The 23,052-nt window shown below is 41.4% G+C and overlaps 1 protein-coding gene across 8 annotated transcripts in view; it reads left to right on the top strand.

Moving 5' to 3' along the window:
- Positions 1-23,052, top strand: part of GPBP1 (GC-rich promoter binding protein 1) — a 46,402-nt gene that overhangs the window by 9,012 nt on the left and 14,338 nt on the right. For 7 of the 8 annotated variants that reach the window (XM_027634911.1, XM_027634916.1, XM_027634910.1 and 4 more), the window contains 4 exons: positions 15,882-16,000; positions 21,329-21,452; positions 21,938-22,164; positions 22,809-22,875. In XM_027634911.1, the coding sequence (XP_027490712.1) occupies positions 15,938-16,000; positions 21,329-21,452; positions 21,938-22,164; positions 22,809-22,875 (481 nt within the window). In that variant the 5' untranslated portion in view covers positions 15,882-15,937. Of the gene's footprint in view, positions 1-10,385; positions 10,397-15,881; positions 16,001-21,328; positions 21,453-21,937; positions 22,165-22,808; positions 22,876-23,052 lie in introns of those variants that run through there. The other variant, XM_027634915.1, reaches the window with a different exon arrangement.

The raw sequence follows: 23,052 nt of genomic DNA on the forward strand, positions 1-23,052 counted from the left end.
TGATCAGGGCACACAGATCATTTGGAAGCATCTCTTTCTGTGCGCCCCAGGGTTCAGTACTGGAACCCCTACTATGGAACATCTTCATTGAAATCCTGCACAGTGGGGTGGAGTTTACCCCTAGCAAGTTTGCAGATGATAAAAAATGGGGAGAACTGGATGATACACACACACTTGATGTTTGTGCTGCCGTGCAGAGGAACCTGGACAGGTTGGAGAACTGGACAGAGGATCCTCATGAAGAAAAGGGAAAATGCAAGGTACTGTGTTGGGAGAATAGAGAGTGTATGAACAATTTCCTTTGCATTTCTGTAGGCCTTGCCTTGGCATGGCTGGGTGCAGACAGTAAAAGAACTGTTCTAACTTTGTTCTAACTTCAAAGGCTTGCTGCTAAGGTTAAGGTGGAGTTTCAAGAGGGTGAACGTGTACCCTCAGCTCATATAGACACCTGTTGTGGTCCAATTAGCAGTGAACAACAAAGTATGTTGCTCTTATGTATCCAATGCTGTGTGAAGAAGAATCGTGCGTCCAGGTGTAGCAGCAGTATATAAGTGTTCTTCTTGTAATAAACTGACATTTTGCCAACCAAATTAGCCTGTGAGCAATCTGTTCCGTGCCCCTCCACCAATAGCCCTGTCTCTGGTGAGTAATAGCTGCATACGCCAGCTGCAGAGAAGGAACTGGGAGTCCTCTTGGAAAGCAAGCCAACCATGAGTCAGCAAACCATCCTCATGTTGAAACCAACATTTCCTGGCACCACGTTAGGAAAAGTGTTGCCAGCAGGTGGAGGGGAGTTCAGTTTGCTCCTCTACAGCCCTGGTGAGGCCTCATGTGGAGGACTGTCACAGTACAGGCTGTGTAACAGTGCTACAGGCTCCCTGATAAAAAAAAGATGTGACTTAGTGGAGTGAGTTCAGAAAAGAACCACAAAAGTGATAAAGGGACAGCAGTATCCTTCCTTTAGGCAGAAGTTGATTCTTGAACTTCTAGGGAAGTACAAGATGATCATTAGTCTTTCAGAAATATCTCTGGATGCTATATTTTAATTTTTCAGAAGGTACTTTCAAAATTTAAAATCAGTAAACTATTAAACTCATGTTTCTCCGGTAGAATTGTGTGAAGGTGAAAATGATGATGGAGACTTTATTTTTGTAAATGCTACAGACTGTTAGGACAAGAGTAAGAGAGATTGCCCTCAGAAGGATGTTGCAAGGTAGCTTTGTTACAGGGTTATGCTTAAAGTTCATAGCCCTGTTTGTCATGAATTAAAGAGCTGCATTGTTGAGAGTTTCCTTCTATAATTTGTGAAGGGTGTGGACTTGGGGAAAAAAAAAAGGTAGGGTTACATGTTTTTACACTGGATTCTTAGGGGTTGTGAAATTGTTATAGTGTTTATAGTTAAGTATATTAAAAATATCATGGTAAATGTATTTCTTCTGTTTAGAGCTACTTAAACTGAATAATGAAAATCTCAAAAAAATCACAGCAGTTTAATGTGAGTGCATATTATTTTATATTCCATGGTCCTTTCAGGATTCTGTTTTAATAACTAGGCCTATTTTTTTCTTTTTTTGACCTGTTTATACAAAAAACATGGAACTGAAATTGCAAATGCTTTGATTGCATCTGCTTGCTCTGCTCTCTGCCCTTCCAATATTCCAGAAGATGATTTCTTTTGCCTCCCTGTGTGTGGGCTCTCACGTCCACTGACACAGACAGTGCAGAGATTACCTTGAGCTCAGTTCTCATGGGAGTCACTTTTTCAACCCTTGAAGAGTATTGTGCCCTTCCAGAGATTCTGTGTGGCTATTTTTAGTGTTGTGTAAATAGAGAGAGAGAGAAGATTTTTAATGCTGTAGAGATTTGATGAATATGGTTAAAGCTAGTAGAAATTCTAGGGAAAGGATCATCTTTATAAGAGAGCAGGAGCAATCAAGTGAATTACATTTGTGTAACCAGTAGCCTTTGTTTTTATGACATGTTTAAGGCCAGATTAAAGACTTTTGTAAAGGAATTTGCTATTGTTCCACTGTTAGCAGAAGCAGCACAGAAAACATGATATAAATTTCTATGATATAATTTTCTATGAAAATAGTCTGGTTAGATTGTAATTGCTGCAGAACTTGAGCTGGAGACTTTCTCATTTTATTATTTTTATCGTTATTTATTTTGATTTTATTATATTTTTTGGTTTGTTTAATATTAATTTTAATTTGATTTATTTTAAAACTTTGTCTGGGCTAATTTTATAGGTGCCTGGCATAGGGGGAAAAAGAAGTCTAGGTCTTTCTTTGCACCTTATCCTTTTGCTTCCTAACTTTTGACAGCACAGCTGCTTCCTGGTGTAGTGCTGAAGCTGAGTTATTAAATGCACACTTCTCTGTCTGTAGTGACTCTACAGTTGCCCTGTCTGTAATGAATCTGGTATGTGACTGCAGTGTATTCCATTTTTGATGTGCTACACTGAGATACAAACTGGAGTAACACATGTTTGCTGGGGTTCTGCTTTGTGCTTAGCTTGTAGTGGTCTCAAGCTTCACTAGTGGATGGAAGGTACTGCTATGTACAGCCAGTCTGCCGATTTGGTGAAATTGCTTCACAGTGAAGGAGGGTGAAATCTGTAAATGATTGTGGTGGCAGCAGTCCCTAATTTAGCATTATGGAGTAAGAATGAGAAAGCATTTTTTCTCCTTTCCCCCCTTCTCTCTCGGTAAACATAGGGCAGAAAAAAAAAGAAGAGGATTAAAAAAGTTAATTTTTACTGCAAGAAATTACACAAACTTTATTAAAATGTGACAAATAGTGTTTGTTAAAGCTGAGGTGTATTCCATAACACTGTTTTGGATAGTTTGTTCATCAGGATCTTCTTGATCTGTTGTATTTCATTCCTCTTTTTAGTGTGAGAATTGCATGGAGGTTTTAGCTTACAAGCAAGTCTTGCAAATGAAACTTAAATGTTAGTAGTTTTGGCTGTTCCACTTTTTGTCCCACCAGTAGTAAGTTAAGCATTGCAGATAAGGTGAAATTTGTAGTATTAAGATGAAGCTAGAAGAAGCACTTTGTTAAGGTAATCTGAAAGTAAGTTAGTGTGAATGTTCATGAATACAACACCGTTTTCTGCTTTTGTAGCATATTGAATTCGGGACGCCGTGTGGCGGCCGTGGGGGCACCCTCCCCCCCGGAAGCCGTACGGGGGCACCCTCCCTTGGAAGCTGCACTGCAGTCCGGGGGTGCCCCCCGCGGAAGCCGTGTGGCCCAGGGCTGTCCCCGGGCCTGCATGGGGCCACCCCTCCCCCCTGGCGGGGAAAGAAGAGAAGGAGCTTCCCCGGTGTGGCTTTGCGCCCTCGTGAGATAGGAGAGTGGAAGCCTCGGAGCACACAGAGGTTTGCCGGTCCAGTTTGGGGGAGGGGAGGGGAAGGGTACTGGGTGGGCTGTGGGGGTCCTCGGACTGGAGGGTGGGCGGGGCAGCCCTACATGAAGTGTTGCAGGTAAGGGGTACATGGGAAGATATGCGGTAACACGGTGTGGGGAGGATAAGGTCAGAGTGGATAATGGTTTCCTCTGGAGGGTTGGGGGTCTCGGCCGGGCTGGGGCCTTGAGAGGTACTCAAGCCGTAGGTGGATATGGGGACCGGAACGGTTTTGTTCATTTGTTTGCTTTTGGCTCACCTGTGGCTACTGTCCAGGTTCGGTATGTTCTGGATGTATTCATTACGTCCTGAAAGGGTGGTCAGGACAAAGGGTTTTTCCTGGGTATTTCCTTGGGATTGAATATAGATAGGTGGCAGAAAAGTAGGAAGTGTAAGACCTACCCTAACCGTATTAATAGTAGGAATGTAGCTTGTGTAATCCTGCGTGGTTGTGAGCTATGCTGGCGATGGTACATGCCTTCGATAGGGTCGCCCATGCCAGACAGGTCAAAAACGTAGGGTCAGATACAATACATCCTTGGGCAGGATGAGCTCGCTAGCCTTCTGGCAGTCATCCTAGAAGGACAACTCTAACTCCAAACCCAGGCAGATGGAGCTTGCTTAGCCCTGTAAGACCATCCATCTAAGAGAAGGACACTCTAATTAAGCCTACATCCTGAGGACCTCACTGCCACCGTCCAAGCTCGCTCGACCCCGGCAGATGAACCTTAGGATTAAAGGGTGGGTTCAGTTCTGCCCATGCTGCGTCTCACCTAGAAAATTCACTGCGCGGGCTCAAAGGTTTACCCACATTCACAAAGCCCTGTAGCAACGGACGAGGGTTGAAACGGCAGGTGAAAGGTGCAGTGGAAGCCGCAGACCCAACCCTGCATGCAGGTGGTTCAGGATATTGGTCATCAGAGACTGACCCCAGAGATGACAGTCTCTTGGGGCAGCACCCTGAAGGACCAAGCAACCTTTTTCAAGGACAACACTGCTTGCCGCACTCAGAGAGGGGCCTGGAAAAGATGACCTAAACAAAGCTCATCTCCACATTTCACTCGGTTGGTTAACCGCAGCCAATGGGCATGTTCTAAGGTGGTCACGCTAAGATAAAGAGACAAAGGCATACACTTACCTCCAAAGGTGTAACCAAACTGACTCTAGCATGCTGGAACATCAGAACCATGCTTGATTCTGTGAATAGTGGACGCCCTGAGCGTTGCTCTGCCCTAATTGCCCACGAACTATCACATCTCAACATTGACATAGCTGCTCTCAGTGAAGTCCATCTCCACGAGGAAGGCAGCCTTAGAGAACACGGTGCCAGTTACACACTCCTTTGGTCAGGTAAACCTAGAACCGAAAGGCATCTCTCAGGAGTTGGCTTCAGATCAAAAACTCTATTGTTCCTAAACTTGAAAATCTGCCGACAGGTCGTTCTGATCACATTATCTCCTTACGCCTTCTACTACACAACAAGCAACATGTTGTCCTCTTTGGTATATATGCCCCAACTCTCCAAGATGACCCTGCCGAAAAAGATAAATTTTACGCTGACCTGCGCTACCTTACCCAAAAGGTTCCTGCAGATGATAAGATCATTATCCTTGGTGATTTCAATGCCAGAGTAGGAAAGAACTTTGAAGCCTGGAAAGGAGTATTAGGCAAACATGGTGTTGGAAACTGCAACGATAATGGTCATCTTCTGCTAGAATTCTGTGCAGAGCAACAGCTCACCATCACTAATACTATCTTTCAACAGAAAAATAGTCTGAAGACAACCTGGATGCATCCTAGATCTAAGCACTGGCATCTCATTATGTCTTGGTGCGACAGAGAGATGTTCTCATTGTCCATCACACCCACATGATGCCTAGTGCAGAATGCCAAACAGACCATCGACTTGTGCGCTGCAAACTTAACTCCAATCTCAAGTTCAAACCCAAAAGGGGCAGTATCCCAAGGAGGAGACTCCAAGTTAACAATCTCCAATCAGCCACAATGAGAGACAGATTCCAGGCAAATCTTCAGACTAGGCTCGAAAATCATTCTATAGATTCTGTAGATCCCTCCCTTGAAACACTTTGGCACCATATTAAAAACAGCATCCTGCAATCCTCTGAAGAATCCTTAGGGTTCTCCCTCAAGAAGAACAAGGACTGGTTTGATGAAAACAATCAAGAGATCCAGGAGTTGTTGAGGAAGAAGAGAACCGCTCATCAAGCACACCTTGCACTGCCATCCTGTCACATGAGAAAAGCAGCCTTTTGCATGCAGCAGGCTCCAACAGAAACTCCGTGACATCCAGAACAAGTGGTGGATCGATCTAGCTGAAAAAACACAATTATGCGCAGATACAGGTGATCACAGAGGATTCTATGAGGCCCTGAAAACAGCATATGGGCCTACATACCAGGTCCAAAGCCCTCTACTCAGCACTGATGGGCAAACACTTCTAACAGATAAAACCTCCATTCTGAATCGTTGCTCTGAACACTTTCAGACTCTTTTCAGTACCAACCGTGTAGTTCAAGACTCAACAATTCAGTCCATCTCACAACAACCAGTGAAGAATGGATTGGATATCACTCCCACTTTGGGAGAAGCCCTCAAGGCCATACAGCAGGTGAAAACTGGCAAGGCAGCTGGGGTTGATGGAATTCCACCTGAAGTCTGGAAACATGGGGGCCTTGCACAACATCCTAAATTTCACAAGTTTGTGGTGTGCTGTTGGGAACTAGGTGAACTACCATCAGACCTTCGTGATGCAGTCATCATCACTTTGTATAAGAAGAAAGGTACTAAATCAGACTGCTCAAATTACCGTGGTATTACTCTGCTCTCCATTGCTGGCAAAATCATGGCAAGAATACTTTTGAATGGATTAATACCTCCTATAGCAGAAGGAATTCTACCTGAAAGCCAATGTGGTTTCAAAGCCAACAGGAGTACTACAGACATGGTATTTGTTCTCAAACAACTGCAAGAGAAGTGTCGGAAACAGAACAAAGGTCTCTATGTAACCTTTGTTGATCTCACCAAGACTTTTGATACTGTGAGCAGAAAAGGTCTATGGCAGATTTTGGAATGTTTAGGATGTCAGCCCAAGTTCCTCAAAATGATCATCTCACTCCATGAGGATCAGCACTGCCAATTCAGATATGGCAATGCACTTTCTGAGCCTTTTCTAATTACCAGTGGCGTGAAACAAGGCTGCGTTCTTGCACCAACCCTATTCACAATCTTTTTCAGCATGATACTCCAAAGGGCCACAACAGACCTCATTGATCCGAACGGTATCTACATTCGATATCGTACTGATGGAAACCTTTCCAACCTAAGGCAACTGAAGGCCCACACTAAGACCTTAAATCATCTTGTCCGGGAGCTGCTTTACGCTGATGATGCCATCCTTGTTGCCCACACAGAAGCAGCTCTGCAGCATTTAACATCCTGCTTTGCAGACGCTGCTGAGCTCTTTGGGCTGGAAGTCAGTTTAAAGAAGACAGAAGTTCTCTATCAACCTGCACCTCAGGAAGTCTTCCATCATCCCCATATCACCATTGGCCAATCAGAGTTCAGATCAGTCCAGCAGTTTAATTACCCAGGCAGCCTCATCTCCTCGGATGGTAAGATTGACGGAGAGATAGACAACAGGTTAGCAAAGGCATACAGTGCTTTCGGAAAACTCCGTAGAAGAGTGTGGCAAAATAAACATTTGAAGAAAAGTACCAAGATCAGTGTTTACAGAGCCATTGTGCTGTCTGCTCTCTTGTATGGTTCCGAATCATGGGTCATCTGCCGCCACCACCTGCATCTCCTAGAACACTTCCATCAACGCTGCCTCCGTACAATCCTAAACATCCACTGGTCAGATCATGTGACCAATACATCTGTTCTAGAACAAGCAGCAATCACAAGTATTGAGGCCATGTTGCTGAGAACACAGCTGCGTTGGGTAGGACATGTCTCAAGGATGAGATCATCTTAGGATCATCTCCCTAAGATCTTACTTTATGGTAAACTTGCCACTGGCTGCCACATGAGAGGAGCCCTGAAGAAAAGATACAAGGACTCCCTGAAACAACATCTCTGCCTTGGCCATATTGATCAACATAACTGGTCTGCTCTGACCTCAAATTGGGAGGTCTGGAGACACACCATCTATAACGCTAATGCTTCCTTTGAGAACGCATGCAGGATCACTCTTGAGGAGAAAAGACAATGCAGAAAGAATCATGTCTTGCAGAATATACCACCTAAGGAATCTTTCTGTTGTGCCTTTTGCAATCGGACATGTCTATCTTGTATTGGCCTTATTAGCCACCAGCGTGCTTATAACAAATGTGGATAGAGCCTTTCCCAAATCTTCGTTTGTGAAGCCTAGCCATGATGATGATGAACATATTGAATTCTGTCTGTGTTATTGCAAGAAAAAGAAGAGGTTGACTTATGTTTTGGTTGTAGTGGTGTTCTTCATGTTTAAAAAAGTTTGTTTTTTAAACGGTATATCAATTTCAAGTAGCAAGGGAGAGAGGGGAAATAATTGCTGAGGAGACAGTATTCTTACATGGCTACCACTGAAGATGGGGAAAAAGTGGATTAACTGTTACAGTGTTATCCTTCTGTACATGCATCATCTGACACATAAAACTTTTTACTTACAATTATTAGTGTCTGACTTAGAAGCGTAATAGAAATCGACAGGTTCAAATATTTGTCTCTAGTCTTGAAGTTGTTTCAAAATCTTGTTTTGATCTTCAGCACATATGTTCAGCCTCAATCTGCTATGTTTGATATCTTCTTGTGATTCCGATGGTGTTTCGGATTAAGATTTCATCCTTTCTTGATGAAATTTACTCCTTAAGATATCCATAACCACTGCTTAAATATATCTTGTCCTCATTTTGTGAGGCAAAGCAAGCCAAGTAATTTCCTTAGTTCATCATTGCACAAAGAAATTTCTTTTTTCAAAAGAAATTTTGAATTTCTGTGCTATTACTCAAAGTGTGATTTCACTTATATCTCTTTCTATGGTGAATGAAAAATGTAGCAGTGAAGGGAAAATTGACTATACTGTTTTTGATTTTTTTGTTTGATATAGTAAGCATGAGCTAAACTAATGATAGTTGCTTTAGTTTCATTTTTCTTGTTTTGCAGAGTATGGGGATTGGCTCTGGGTATTGTTTCTTAGCCTTTTCACAGAAGTCTTGACTCCTGATCCGTGTAGTGGCTCTGTAATACCCTTTTCTTATCATGTTACTTCCTTTTCTAAAAGAGAGGCAATATATTAAATTTTCCAAAATGTTCTTCAGATAACACAAATTTGTTTAGAAAATAGTGTTTCCTGCTGCTTTACAACTGATGAGAAATAGTTTCTATCACCTTATCAACTCAACCATGAAAAGCCCTATCGCAAAATTTTTTTGTGTGTTGGTCAAGCATATTTGGTGCAGTGTTCTTATCTCAGCTGCAGATGTGGCTTCGAGTAGATGACTGAGTAATATTTATGACAAATCTCTTCACTATACATCACCTAGAATGAGCTGTTCATTATTCTTTGACAGTTACAACCTTATTATTGAAGATCATACTTCACAAAACTACAGAATTAAATTTTATTTAATTGAATATTGGATTAATTATTTCATGTTACCTGAAACAGAATGCTTTACAGACTTCTTTCAGATCTGCCCTTCCAAGATGTATGTCCTTGTTAGAACAGCTGGGACGAGTTCATCACTGTATGGGTGTAACCCAAAATTGTGTATTCTGTAGTCTGCCCTGCTATTTCCCAGAAACTGTTATCAATAGACCATTTACACCCTCTGCCCAGAGCAGCCTGACTCCTCAGGCTATAAACTGGGTGTTAAGAGGCCTGCGAGATAGGAGGGTGCCTCCTTGTCCTCACACTCTTTTGTGGAACACCGCACCCTGAGGGAAGTACTGAGCATTCCTGCCTGAACTGGAGAATATATAATCTTGGAGTCTTGGGACTTTTTTAACCACTCATGGGATCCAGAGGAAGACTGCAGACCACCACTCTCAGCTGGACTGCAACCACCACTCTCGACCAGACTGCAATCACCACTCTTGACCAGACTGCAACAGCACTCTCACCAACAGGTTTTCCCCTCTCCTTTTCCTTTGGACTCAGGGGGCCCAACGAACACCACTCTGTTCATGCCCCAGGGTGCTGGGTTATACATTTGGGTTTTGTGGGTTAAAACCAATTGTTTGTCTGTATAATCGTACTTATTGTATTATTTTATTAAATTGTTATTCTGATTTATAATCTCTTCTTTGAGTTGGATTCATTTCCCCTTTAAACCAGCACAATGTAAAACTTAAGAACAAGATTTTTTCCTTTGCTGTAAACTATTCTGTTATCCATAACATCCAGGAACGCATGAACGTTACATAACTTTATGGGCTATAAAGACTTTTTTTACTGAAGTCAGTACACAGTACTTGAATTGGGTATTGCTGAGGGTGTTGCTGAGATGAGACAGTACTTTGATCAGCCTGATTAAAGACATTTGAGTGTTAATAGTATGAGGGTAGCAGTATTTCAGTATCTTTTTCTTACCTTGGTAGAACTGTGCAGCTCTGTTGCAGTAGCACACAAGCTGAGCCCAGTTTGGTTAAAGAATGGCAGATTTGTGCTCATAGGGATTGATGGCTGAAACATTCTGTGATAAATTTTGGGCCTACTCTTCTGTTACTGAGAGAGTTTCTGAAAGCACTGGAATTGTGTTCAAGTCTGTGGTGTTTGTCTCGGTTTACTTCTGATAGCTCTGTTAATGCTGGGACTACATCAGCTGCTTTCTGTTACTGAACAGGAATTGTATATTGTGTGGTGTGCACGTAAGAAAAGCAGACGTATGGGTTCTTCATGTCAGTATAATTAAAGCAGTGTCATACTCTGCTAACTTTCATTCTGTTCACATACTTCAAATATTGTTGTTTTCATTTAATTTAAAAGTAGCCTTGCGCTTCTTCAGGCCTACTTCTTTGGCCTAGTCAGAAGACTGGTTCAGAGGGTACCTTGGGAAACAGCCCTTGAAAACAAAGGGGTCCAGGAGGGATGGACATGCTTCAAGAAGCAAATGTTGAACACACAGGAGCAGGCTGTCCCAGTGTGCCAAAAGGCGAGCCAGCAGGGAAGACGGCCAGCCTGGCTGAACAGGGAGACTTTGAACGAAATTAGGGGGAAAAAAGAGAGCCTACTGATTATGGAAAAAAGGGTTTGCTACTCAGGAAGAGTTCAGGAATATAGTTAGGTCAATGTAGAAAGAAAATCAGAGAGACAAAGGCACAATTCGAACTCAGTCTAGCCACTTCTGTTAGGGATAACAAGAAGTGCTTCTACAAATACATCAATAGCAAAAGGAGGGGCAAGGAAAACCTTTGTTGGACATGGCAGGGAACATAGTCACCAAAGATGAGGAAAAAGCTGAGGTATTTAACACCTTCTTTACCTCAGTTTTCAACAGTAAGACCGGTTATCCTCAGGACAACTGGCCTGTGGAGCTGGTAGACAGAGACAGGAAGCCAAATAGCCCCCCTGTAATCCAGGAGGAAACAGTTAGTGACCTGCTGAGCCACCTGGATCCTCACAAGTCTATGGGACCAGATGGGATCCACCCAAGGGTAATGAGGGAGCTGGTGGAAGAGCTCACCAAGCTGCTCTCCATCATTTAGCAGCAGTCCTGGCTCACTGGGGAGGTCCCAAATGATTGGAAGCTGGCTAATGTCATGCTGATCCACAAAAAGGGCTGCACGGAGGACCCGGGAAACTACAGGCCTGTCAGCCTGACCTCAGTGCCTGGCAAGGTTATGGAGCAGATCATCCTAAGTGCAATCACACAGCATGTACAGGATGGACAAGGGATCAGACCCAGCCAACACAGGTTTAGGAAGGGCAGGTCCTGTCTGACCAACCTGATCTCCTTTTATGAGCAGGTGACCCTGGTAGATGGGGGGGGAAGGCTGTGGTTGTGGTCTGTCTGGACTTCAACAAAGCCTTTGACACTGTCTCCCACAGCATTCTCCTGAAAAAGCTGGCAGCCCACAGCTTGGACAGGGGCACTCTGTGCTGGGTTAGGAACTGGCTGGAGGGCCGGGCCCAGAGAGTGGTGGTGAACGGGGCTGCATCCAGTTGGCAGCTGGTCACTAGTGGTGTCCCCCAGGGATCAGTGTTGGGCCCAGTTCTCTTTAATATCTTCATTGATGATCCGGATGAGGGGATCAAGTGTACCATTAGGAAATTTGCAGATGACACTAAGTTGGGGGGGGGAGTGTTGATCTGCTGGAAGGCAGGAGGGTTCTGCAGAGGAACCTGGACAAGCTGGAGAGATGCTCTGATTCCAACAGGATGAGATTCAATAAGGCCAAGTGCCAGGTCCTGCACTTTGAACACAACAACCCCATGCAGAGCTACAGGCTGGGGACAGAGTGGCTGGAGAGCAGCCAGGCAGAGAGGGAGCTGGGAGTTTGGATTGACAGGAAGCTGAACATGAGCCAGCAGTGTGCCCAGGTGGCCAAGAAGGCCAATGGTATCCTGGCCTGGATCAGGAGCAGTGTGGTCAGCAGGACCACGGAAATGATTCTTGCCCTGTACTCAGCACTGGTGAGGCCACACCTGGAGTACTGTGTCCAGTTCTGGGCCCTTCAGTTCAGGAAGGATATTGAGGTGCTGGAGCCGGTCCAGAGAAGAGCAACGAGACTGGTGAAGGGACTGGAGCACAGGTCCTGTGAGGAGAGGCTGAGTGAGCTGGGGTTGTTTATCCTGGAGAAGAGGAGGCTCAGGGGAGACTTCATCACTCTCTACAACTGCCTGAAAGGAGGTTGTAGCCAGGTGGGGATTGGTCTCTTCTCCCAGGCAACCAGCAGTAGGACAAGGGGGCACGATCTTAAGCTGTGCCAGGGGAGGTTTGGGTTGATATTAGGAAGAAATTTTTTACGGAGAGAGTAATCAGGCATTGGAATGGGCTTCCAGGGAGGTGGTGGATTGACTGTCCCTGGAGGTTTTTAAGATGAGACTGGATGTGGCACGTAGTGCCATGGTCTAGTAACCACAGTGGTGTTGGATCAAGGTTGGACTGGATGATCTCGAAGATCTTTTCCAACATGGTTGATTCTATGTTTCTTCAAGGCAGGGATGTTCTTTGGAAGTAATCTGCTGATCAGTGTTAGCCATGTGCCTTAGTGTCTCCTCAGTCTTTGTAAAGGGAGCTGTTGTTTGATGTCAAGCTGGGAATATGTTATCAAGCTAATTGCTTAAGAAGTCCCTTCAGTATTTTTGTTAATAATTTCAGTCATGAAATGAAGTGTGCATTTATTAAATTTGTTGATAATGTGAATCTTAATAAAGGTTGCAAGTGCTTTGGAGGACACAAAATGCAGATATGTCTCTGATTTCTTGGGGTAGCTGAAGTAACGGACCTGAATAACAGGAAAAAAACCCCTGGCTCAGAGTTGGTAGAAGGAACTTCTCCAGTGTTCAAATGTGTTGCAGAATAATTTGCTAGACTCAGTTGTTGGTCCAACTTAAGTTGGAAAGCAAGCAAGGAACACAATAGTGTGGGCAACTAAGCTGATCATGAGGGGTTTAAGCATAGTATGTGCTTAATTAAATCCTGTATGTGGGAGCAGAGCTACCTTGCTGACTTCCAGTTCTTACAGTTGGTGATCTGTTTACCATTTATCAAAAATTCCTTCCTTAGAAGGAAAAGTATCCAAGAGCTATCAGAGATGTGTCTGTTTTTTATTAAAAGACATTCTAGGATGAACTTGTTAACAACATCAGAAAACATCTGTAAGAGTTGTTAATGAAGCTGGTAAAACACGGAACTGTCAACTTTAAGCTGTGTAGGTTATGTACTGTAGAGAAGTTGTAAGAAAATAACTATTCCTGACCTGCTGTTTGTTATTTAATTATGCCTGGGGTCTTTGTGCCTTTTTAGAGTTAGAAACATTTAATAATGAAAGTACTCTGTGTTCCCATGTCTAATTGCCAGACCAATCATATGTACAATTAGATGAAAGTGTTTTCTTGACTTTGGTGTGGAGGTTAGTATTCACAGGAGTTGTTTTTCTTGTTAGTCTTTAATTGTCAATCTGTGAATTTGGTCAAGTAATGTTCTAGAAAAACATTTGTGCTTTTGTTCTTGAGGTTCTTTCATTAAAACTATTTGGAAGAATTAGTTCTAGGAGAGTTTTTCTTCTATGGGCTTATTGAAATTTACAGATATTCTGCTACTGACTTTGTGCTCTGAGTGTGAGTTTTGGCCCAGACCTCTGTCTTTACCATTTCATTATACTGCTTTTTAGGAAAAGGATTGACTTCTCTGACAGAGCAGCACTATCAAAAACTTTTCTAGAGCTTTTTTAGCTGAAAATGTGAGGAAGACTTCAATCTGCTTCTAGAATAATTGTTGCATGAAGACATAGACACCCAGTGTCAGTGAACTGTGGGAAAAGCTTGTCTAAAAACACCTTTCCAGTCCTTGGATGCTTGGTGGTCACCAAATCTTTTCTGAATCCTTGTTTTTTTGTGCAAAGGGTAAAAGGTAGGGATGTCAGTGAGTTAATAACAAATGTTTCTCGTGACAGTTGTGTAAACAGTGTTAGGAAGCTTGACTAGTTTTCTTAAAAGAGTAAGATCAGTCTGTTAAGAAATCCGATTGTTAGGGCATTTGTTGTCCTGTACCCGTAGCTGAGGCACCAGTAACTTGGTAGTACTTTGTGAAATCTTTGTTATGTTTTTACTTGGTATAAATCTAATCTTACTCATTGCTTTTTGGACTGTAAGTGCCTTGGTCTGAAGATTTCGTTGGTTTTGTGGTGATCTTTCAGTATTGATGCCTGTCTTGATCCTCTCTAAAGATTTCCTGATTCTTGTACTTGGAGATAAGAACTGTATCTGAGGGAAGGAGAAGAAAATTTTTTTCTTCCTGGCATTTGCTCAGATTTGTTAATTGCTTCATCTGTTTTCTATACTATTGCTGAGTAGGATATATCAGTAAAAGTGAACGTGATTCCTGTGAGAAAGAGGAGCCACTTCTGTGATGGTTCATTGACTCCAGAACTTTCTTCATTTGTTTTTCACTAGTTCGACGTAACTGGAATATTTAGAAAATTTCTCTGGATTTTTTGGTGAGGTTAGTTTTGAAGTGAGTGTTAGATGACTTCAGCAGAGTAATTTATAGTGAGTTATTTGGATGAGACATACCTTTATAACCTTGTCTTCTCTATTTAATGACAATAATGGTCTGTCTTACCTTAAAGTTTAACTCTGGTATCAGAGGTACCTAAAAACCTAAGTATGAGCTCGTGTCGTCAAAAAGATGCTCAATAAGTGCAGTTTAACACTAAGTAAAGTCTACCAAATCTGTTAAAAGCTGGAATATTCTTGTCTGTCACTGGAAATCTGCAATAGCCTGTTTCAGGCCGTAATTACAACAATAATTATGGGTTACTGTATACCAGATTCCACAGCTCTTACTTACATTACAGCAACCGTAGATTAAAGTGAACTACATCTGTGCTTTCTGACTAATAGATTTGCACTCACATTTATTTGGATCTTCATGTGAAATGTGTGTGGGTGCTTACTATGTTTTCACAAATTCATATGAAGTTCTAATAGTGTGTATCATACTTAAAGTATTTTTGAATCATTGATCATTTTGCAATGACTAGCTGCAGAGCATGATTCAGTTACCCTCACATAATTCAGGCAGTGTTTCATCCACTTCTTTCCTGTCTGTGCTATCATTCAGCTTTGGGTAATAGAGTTCATATTACCTTACATTCTCTTGCTTATTAAGAAATGTTTTCTTATCTGTGGGAAGAGTGTAGGGTAGAAAAAGTATTCTTGAGTTTTAATCTTAAGCCATTACTTTCTCTTGCCCATTTTCAAACTGGAGAATTTTACTGGATTTTGACACTTTGCATATGTAGACTCTGTTTCCATTGAATCTAGAGACAATGGGGGGTTTGTGGTTGTCCCAAGCATCTAGTTTTTTCATAAGGAACTTTAATATGGCCTCTGAGACGTAACTTTTAGGGACTAATTAAAAAATCAGCTTCTAGGAAGCTGAAGAAATAGCTCCTGAAAGCCATTCTAGATATTACCAGGAAGTATTGTAACAAGCTAATTTTGCCATAGCGTTCTGGGTCAGACCTTACACAAGAAACTTCATCCAATTTATAAGAGGAAATAAAGAAAGGAATGTTACATTTGTATTTTCATAATTCCTGCGATATGTTTCATTTGTGTGACACTTTAGTAATAAAAGCACAAATGTGATACTATAAATGAGACGAGAGTAGTTAGATTCTAAACCATATCTGTGTGAGAATATAATACTGGAAAAGAGAAGGGAAATACAGATGAAAGCACAAGAAGTTTACTCCTCTTGTAACATCTGGAAGTACTCATTTCTTGTTCTTCTGTTTGCAGGGACTTACCATGAGGTGCTAAGCCTTTTTCCATTGATTCAATGAGACTGGACCTAAATGGCGCAGCATGACTTTGCTCCAGCCTGGCTTAATTTTCCTACTCCACCATCATCAACAAAGGTATGTTTGTTTTGAACAGGCACTCCCATTATTTGGGAAGTAAATGTCATAACCTCATTCACAGTAAAAACCTCTTCATGAAAAGGGTGGTAATAGATGATATCTGGCAAGTTTTGTTGTCATGATTTAAGTAGTTGTATCATAATGTTCTTTGCTTGAGCAGTTGAGTTTGTGGATAGAAGCACATGCCTGGCCTTGTCAGAGCTGTGGTTGGCTTAAGATTGCCTTCATCAGGAGCTTAAAGTGGATTACTGTATTCTTTGCTAGAAGTACCAAGGCAGAGGCATGTACTTGATATTCTTGCTTCTGACTGTTCTTTGTGTCCTATAAATTTTGCAGAACTGTTATTCTATCATCCAAGTGATTAAAAAAAATGTTTTTTTATATTATCTGAAGTGGCTCTGCATGGTGGGATGCTTGTTGCTACTGATGGAGTGTGGCCCTTTCAAACTGTTGTGCATCTTCACTCTGGTTGTTTCATCTGAACTATTGTTACTTTATATAATGGGACAGTTAATTTGGAAACAGGAAATAACAACCTCCGAATTGCTAGGATTTGTATACATTTTAGGAAATCTTGAGTATGTTTGTCCTGGGAATGTTTCTTTTTTCCTGGCCTGTCTTTCTACTCTTTTTTAATTCGTGCAAATGCAGAAGCAGAGTCAACACTGAGTGTTAAAACTTGTCATCTGTTTCCCTAGTTGTAGACCTGTCTTCATTATAATCTCTTGAATGCAATATCTATATCTTCAGCTATGAGAATGGCTTTGACTTTCTTTAGTGTATTTATGTGAAGTTTCGTGCAGTCTTTCATGTCCATGAAAAATACTTAGGCTTGAAAAATTTATGGCAATAGGCTTATGGTGTTGTTAAATTCACAGATAGCTGACAGCATTAGCTGTGTTCCTAATGCTTTGCTTATGTATGTCTACACACACTTAACACCCGTGCATTTTTTTTAATCAAGTTGTTTTTGCTCTCTTTATGCACTTCTACTCTGACCTGGCTAGATGCTTAGTTTAGGATAATCTATTAGCAACTCAGTTGCTTTTCTGGGAACATCAGTCATATCTCTTCCATGGTGGTTCATGGAGTCTGTTTTCATTCGACATAATTTCTGATGCTTTCAACTCTTTTGATCTGATTTTTTCAATTTAATGTGTTGTAAATGTTGATATGTGTCAATATCGCAGGATAAAAGTAACGTTCAGAACTACTCCAGTACCACTAGCATATATCCGAGTTATGGGTTCATTCCTGAATTGTGTGAAATTACATTACAAGTATATGTTGTGGATCCTGTTCTCTTTCGTGATTCTTTGCCTAAAGGAGTTTAGTTGAACTTTCTTCTCTTCCAAAAACTGCGTACTGTATGCTTTACTCAGTTATAGAATTTGTGTGTCATTGTTGGGAATATACCTTATTTCCCTGCATTAACTCCTTCCTCAGTGATCAGCCATTCTGTGATATACAGCACATTTGGATAATAAGCACTTGACAATTACGTTTGTTCTTAGATGTAGTAGTTCTTAGTTTACAGAATAAGACTTGTCATTGCTCTCTACAAGACAGGTCTCAAATGTTGTGGCCCCCTGTCCGCTCCATTTCCTAAAATAGATTTATGTTCTATATCAACAAAGCAGAAGAGAAGAGCAGATAAGAAGAATGGAGATGAAGAGGAAGGATGGGTGAGGAAGGCAAGGTGTCTCATATTGCATGCAGAATAGAGTTGGGGCAAGCCTATGATATCAACAACATTTAAACTTGAGAAGGAGAAAGTGAACTCTTCTCAATCAATTTTTATTTTCCTGAAGAAGCACTTTCAGGAATTGCACCTACAGAAGCTTGGTTTCCATCCTCAATCCTTGGTACCTGAGACTTTTTTCCTTACATAGCTTAAGGCTAGCTTATAAAAACCCAATGCCAGGAAGCTGTGATTATGAAGGAACTTTCTAATGTGACAATACAGATTACAGCTTGACTGAAATCCATCCTACATATTGCTGCTGATTGCCTCTTAACAGCAAGCTTTTCTGTCATCTCTTTGCTGACAGAGCAAAATCCACCTAGATAGGTGGGTACCCATCACTCAACAGGTTTTGTTTGGGTGTGGAACTACTGTATTTGTGTCGGTGCACTATTGCAGATGGGCAGGTGAAAATTGGAAGGTCTTGTGAAGAGTGAAGCCATTTTGGGATATGGACAAAACTTTGAAGAAAGTATTGCTGTAAAGAGTGTATGAGGAGATTGCAGATAAATAAACTCCATTTTTGCAAGTTCACTTTTACTTCTTGTTAAGCAGTAAGACTTTTTATGCTTCTAAAAATCTATGCTCCTTCTTTTCCTTTTTCTTGACTGGCTGAACCAAGTCAGACAGTTTCTCAACTTCCAGAAATTGCCGTCAGATTTCTTTTGATTACAAAGCTTACTGTTATCTCTGCCACAAGAGGCTTCCTAGCCTGGTACCTCCATCGTGTGGGGGAAATGCAAACTGCATGATCTTTGCACACATTTTAGAGGCTTCTAAAATTTCACCTATGATTGGCAGATCCGGAACTTTCTGAAATTTTTGGCAGCTTATTCAAAATCTGTTTATTTTTTACTTAAATATTTAGATTAATTTGATAATTTTTGAAGTACTTAAATATTTTGATAGTTTCTTGCAGTTTTCTGTTCTTTCTCTCTCCAAGTTTGTCCAGTTATTCACTTCTCAGGTCTCAAATTGAGCGGGCAGTCCCTTTACATTTGAATTCTGTTCCATTTGGAAATACATGCTTTGAGTTTTTAACGTATCTGCTTATTAGAGTTTAAATTTTAAGAAGTGAATTTTGAACAACACCTTGAGCTCTGCAGGGGCATTGTCAGTAGAATTTGGATATGCTTTTTTTGTGTGTGATTGTCTCTGTGGGAGAGATGGGAAGAAGGAAATAATTTTCTTCAATATGTTTTCCAAAGTGGTGAAGCCTATTACTGTAATTTCCTTTTTTGTGTGTTTTTTTTCCTGCTCACTTTGATCAGTGGAGTACTTTTAATACTAATATAGCTTGAGTAGATGTTGCTGGGTAATAACTGTTGAAATAAACTTGGAGCTTTCATTGTCACCATTGCTGTTGTACCTTTTCTCCTGAATGTTGCTGAGGAGAGAGAGTGAGCTTCAGGCAGCGGAGTTGGTACTTTGGGTGCGGCAAAGTCGATACTCTCTGGAATCATAGAGTGATTTGGGTTGGAAGGGACCTTAAAGATCATCTAGTTCAAGCCCTCTGCCAGGGGCAGGGACACCTTCCAGTAGACCAGGTTGCTCAAAGCCCCATCCAACCTGACCTTGAACGCTGTCAGGGGTGGGGCGTCCACAGCTTCTCTGGACAACCTTGTTCAGTCCCTCACTATCCTCATAGCAAAGAATTTCTTCCTAATATCTAATCTAAACCTACTCTTTTTCAGTTCAAAGCCATTCTCCCTTGCTCTATCACTACAGTTCCTGTTGAAGAGTCCCTCTCCAACTTCCCTGTAGGCCCTCTTCAGATGCTGGAAGGTACAATGAGGTCTTCACACAACCTTCTCTTCTCCAGGCTGAACAGCCCCAACTTCTCAGCCTGTCTTCATAAGGGAAGTGCTCCAGTTCCCTTATCAACTTTGAGGACCTCCTCTGGACTTGCTCCAACAGTTCCATGTCCTTAGCATGCTGGGGACCCCAGAACTGGATGTAGTACTCCAGGGTGGGGTCTCATGAGAGCAGGGTAGAGGGGTTGAATTACCTCCCTTGTTCAGTCTGGAGAAGAGAAGGCTTAGAGGCGACCTCATCACTCTCTTCAACTACCTGAAGGGAGGTTATAGCCAGGTGGGGGTTGGTCTCTTCTCCCAGGCAACCAACAATAGGACAAGGGGACATGGGCTCAAGCTCTGCCAGGGGAGGTTTAGGTTAGATGTTAGGAAGAAATTCTTTACAGAGAGGGTTATCAGGCATTGGAACGGCCTACCCAGAGAGGTGGTGGATTCACCATCCCTGGAGGTTTTTAAAAAGAGATTGGACGTGGCCCTTAGTGCCATGATATAGTAATTGGAGTTGGATCAGGGGTTGGACTTGATGATCTTGGAGGTCTTTTCCAACCCAATCTATTCTATGATTCTATGACCTGCTGGCCATGCTGCTTTTGATGCAGCCCAGGATTTCATTGGTTTTCTGGGCTGTGAGTGCACGCTGCCAACTCTTGTTGAGCTTTTTGTCAATAAGCAGATTTCCACCCAGCAGTGCTTTTATGTATTTGTACCTCTTGTGGCCCTGGGAGGTGCTGGATCTCTTGTATGTGTGCAGCACAGTAAGTCTGCTGGGAGGGAAAGGGGCTTTAGTTCCTCTGCATCAAAGGTGGCTATGTGTGAGGGAGGTGCTGTGTAGCACAGCCCTCTGCTGGCTGTCACTGGTGAATATCTGTGGAAAGCAGTAGGGATCAGCATTACTTCTGCAGAATGAAGTTAGTTTTGAATTTTCAACATGTAGCAGTGAAAGAAATAATGGAGTGTTAAAAAGGTACAGCCAGACAGAAGTTATAAGGAAAATCGGTTGTGTAAGACAAGATGTTTTTTTGTTTAATCTCTTTAGTTATGAATTCTAGTTTGGATGTGGTTTGATTTCTGAGTGCCATTCCTCAAAATAAGGTTTTAGTTTATAAAGTCTTCCTACTGATACATTAAAGATTAATTTTTAAAAAAATTCTTATATGCCTATTTATAAGCTGAAAATTTTAAGTATCTTTGTGAATTTGTACACTTTTCCCTCTAGGTTTTATTTGTACTTCATAACTGGCTGTATTTGCCGTATTAAGTTATAATGACAAGACTAATTAATTTGGCTTCTTTTGGATACAGCTGCTTCTGGTGGAAGTGACGCCTTGCTTTCTATGGAATGCACATGTGTGGTCTCTGAAAATCCAAACTGAGATGCCAGACTTTTCATACCTTTCATACTGTGATCCTCTGTCATTTTTTACCTTTTCTCTTATTTTTTCCCTCTGCTACAACACACGTCATTTGTGCTTTGTTCTGCTGCCAAAACAAAATAGAGACTTAGGGTTTTTACCTTCTGTCACAAGCGTAGTCCTCAGTGCTGTTTCAGTGTCCTGGAGCAGAAGATACAGCTTCCACTTTGCCAGCATGAGAGATGGCAGCATAGCTCTGAACATGTGCATACTCAAAGACTGCTGCATTGTCTGTCATTCAAAGTTCCTCAAAAAATTGATTATATATACTGTGAACAATCTGCATGTTCCAGCTCTGATGATTCAGTTATGTTATTAAGCATATCTCAAGTCTGCCACTTGTGCTCCTTTGCAGTCATCGCTGAATTTTGAGAAACATTCTGAAAATTTTTCATGGACAGAGAATCGTTATGAGGCAAATCGCAGAAGACACAACTCTTCAGAGGGGTTTGATCCTAACATTGGGCAGCCTAATGGAGGTATAATTTATGGAATGTTGTGAATACATTTGTCACTGCTTTGTAGCACTCTAGTTAGAAAAGAAGTCTGATAATGATAGCTCATCTATGCTAAATTCTTTTTCTGCTCTAAAATAGCGCTAATGGAAAGACAGATCTTCTGGGAGAGGATGTGAGCACTAAGGGTTGGTTAGACTAATGTGACTCTAGGTGTATTTCGCTCTTGAGAAGAGTAAGAACTTTGAGTTAGTACACTAGCCAACAGCATTTAAATGAGCAGCCAAAAAAGGAGGTTGACTTGTCTTAATGTTGGCTGACTATCCTCTTTCTCTGGCACTGTTTTGTAAATTCTTCCCTGCTGTTTATGTCAATGAAAACTTGTTTATTATGCTATCATATCCCAGAATATAGAGCTGCTGACTTAGCTTCTTTAACAATTATGCAAAAGTAGAAGGTTCTTATAAAATTGTTTGTAATTACATTTCTTTAAAATTTAAATATCTAAGGGCATTTTGGGAGAAAAGAGAGGAGTGATTGGCGTTCCCAAGTCAGAAATGGTCCAGAAAATATAAACCATCGTGGGGGATACCATGGCGGAAGTTCCTGTACTCGTACCAACACTTTCCATTGTGGAAAAGGGCAAGCACTGCATGACAATATCAGTGTACCTGATAATGAAACCCGCAAAAAGGAAGATAAAGAAGTACCCAACCAGTTTGAGGCTGAGGATTTTGTAAGTTAATTGTAATTGTGATAAACAAGGTTATATTTTCTCTGCAATTACCATTTTGACCATTACAATCCACGTCATGAGATATAACTGATTTCAGATCATCATATAAGGGATCACCCTTTCCCTGGGTAAGAGGGTGTTAGTCATTTTTCCACTAACATGTTTCTCATTTTGTATCCAGTTTTTATCATTATTATTACTTGTGTATTTAGGTGAAACTACAGTTCAGTTCCAGTTTACTGTGGTATGTGTATGTATTATATCCTACACAGTTACCTTATTGGAAATCTGAAGTAGTAACAAAGTGATCTTTATGCCAATGGCCTTTTGGGATCCCATACTTCAGCCTAGAATGTAGGATGTAAGGAGGAGGGTGCTCTTTCTCTTTGAAGAAACATACATTGTTTTTTACTTTTTCTGGGCAGTTCATATAATGATATTGGCTGCTGCCTGAGGTGTTTGGTTGGAGAAGAGAAACGAGTGAGCATTGGCCTGTTTGGATCACAGAGTGATGTGTCTAATCTGTCTCCATTTAAACATCTTTGTCAACAGAGGTCATACGGCTGGTGTTACCCTGATTCTGTATTTCATTCATCCCAGAATTCAAGACTTATTTTTTTAACAATGATAAAACTTTCTTTCAGCCATCTTTAAACCCTGAATATGAGAAGGAACCAAACCAGATTAAATCTTTAGCTGCAGGTGTGTGGGGTGAGTATTTTTGATGTTTTTAAGTGCAAAAAGGTAGTGGAGATCTGGAGCAGTTTTATTTGAAACACAGACCTTTTTTTTAGAATTATAGAGGTAGTGTTTGAAATTGAGAAAACTAATATTTTTACAATGTAAGGTATCTTTTTGTGAAAGAGGTAACACTTCTAGTTGAGTATC

The sequence above is a fragment of the Corapipo altera genome, unplaced genomic scaffold, assembly GCF_003945725.1.
Source record: "Corapipo altera isolate COAL_440 unplaced genomic scaffold, ASM394572v1 61411, whole genome shotgun sequence".
NCBI classification, from domain to species: domain Eukaryota; kingdom Metazoa; phylum Chordata; class Aves; order Passeriformes; family Pipridae; genus Corapipo; species Corapipo altera.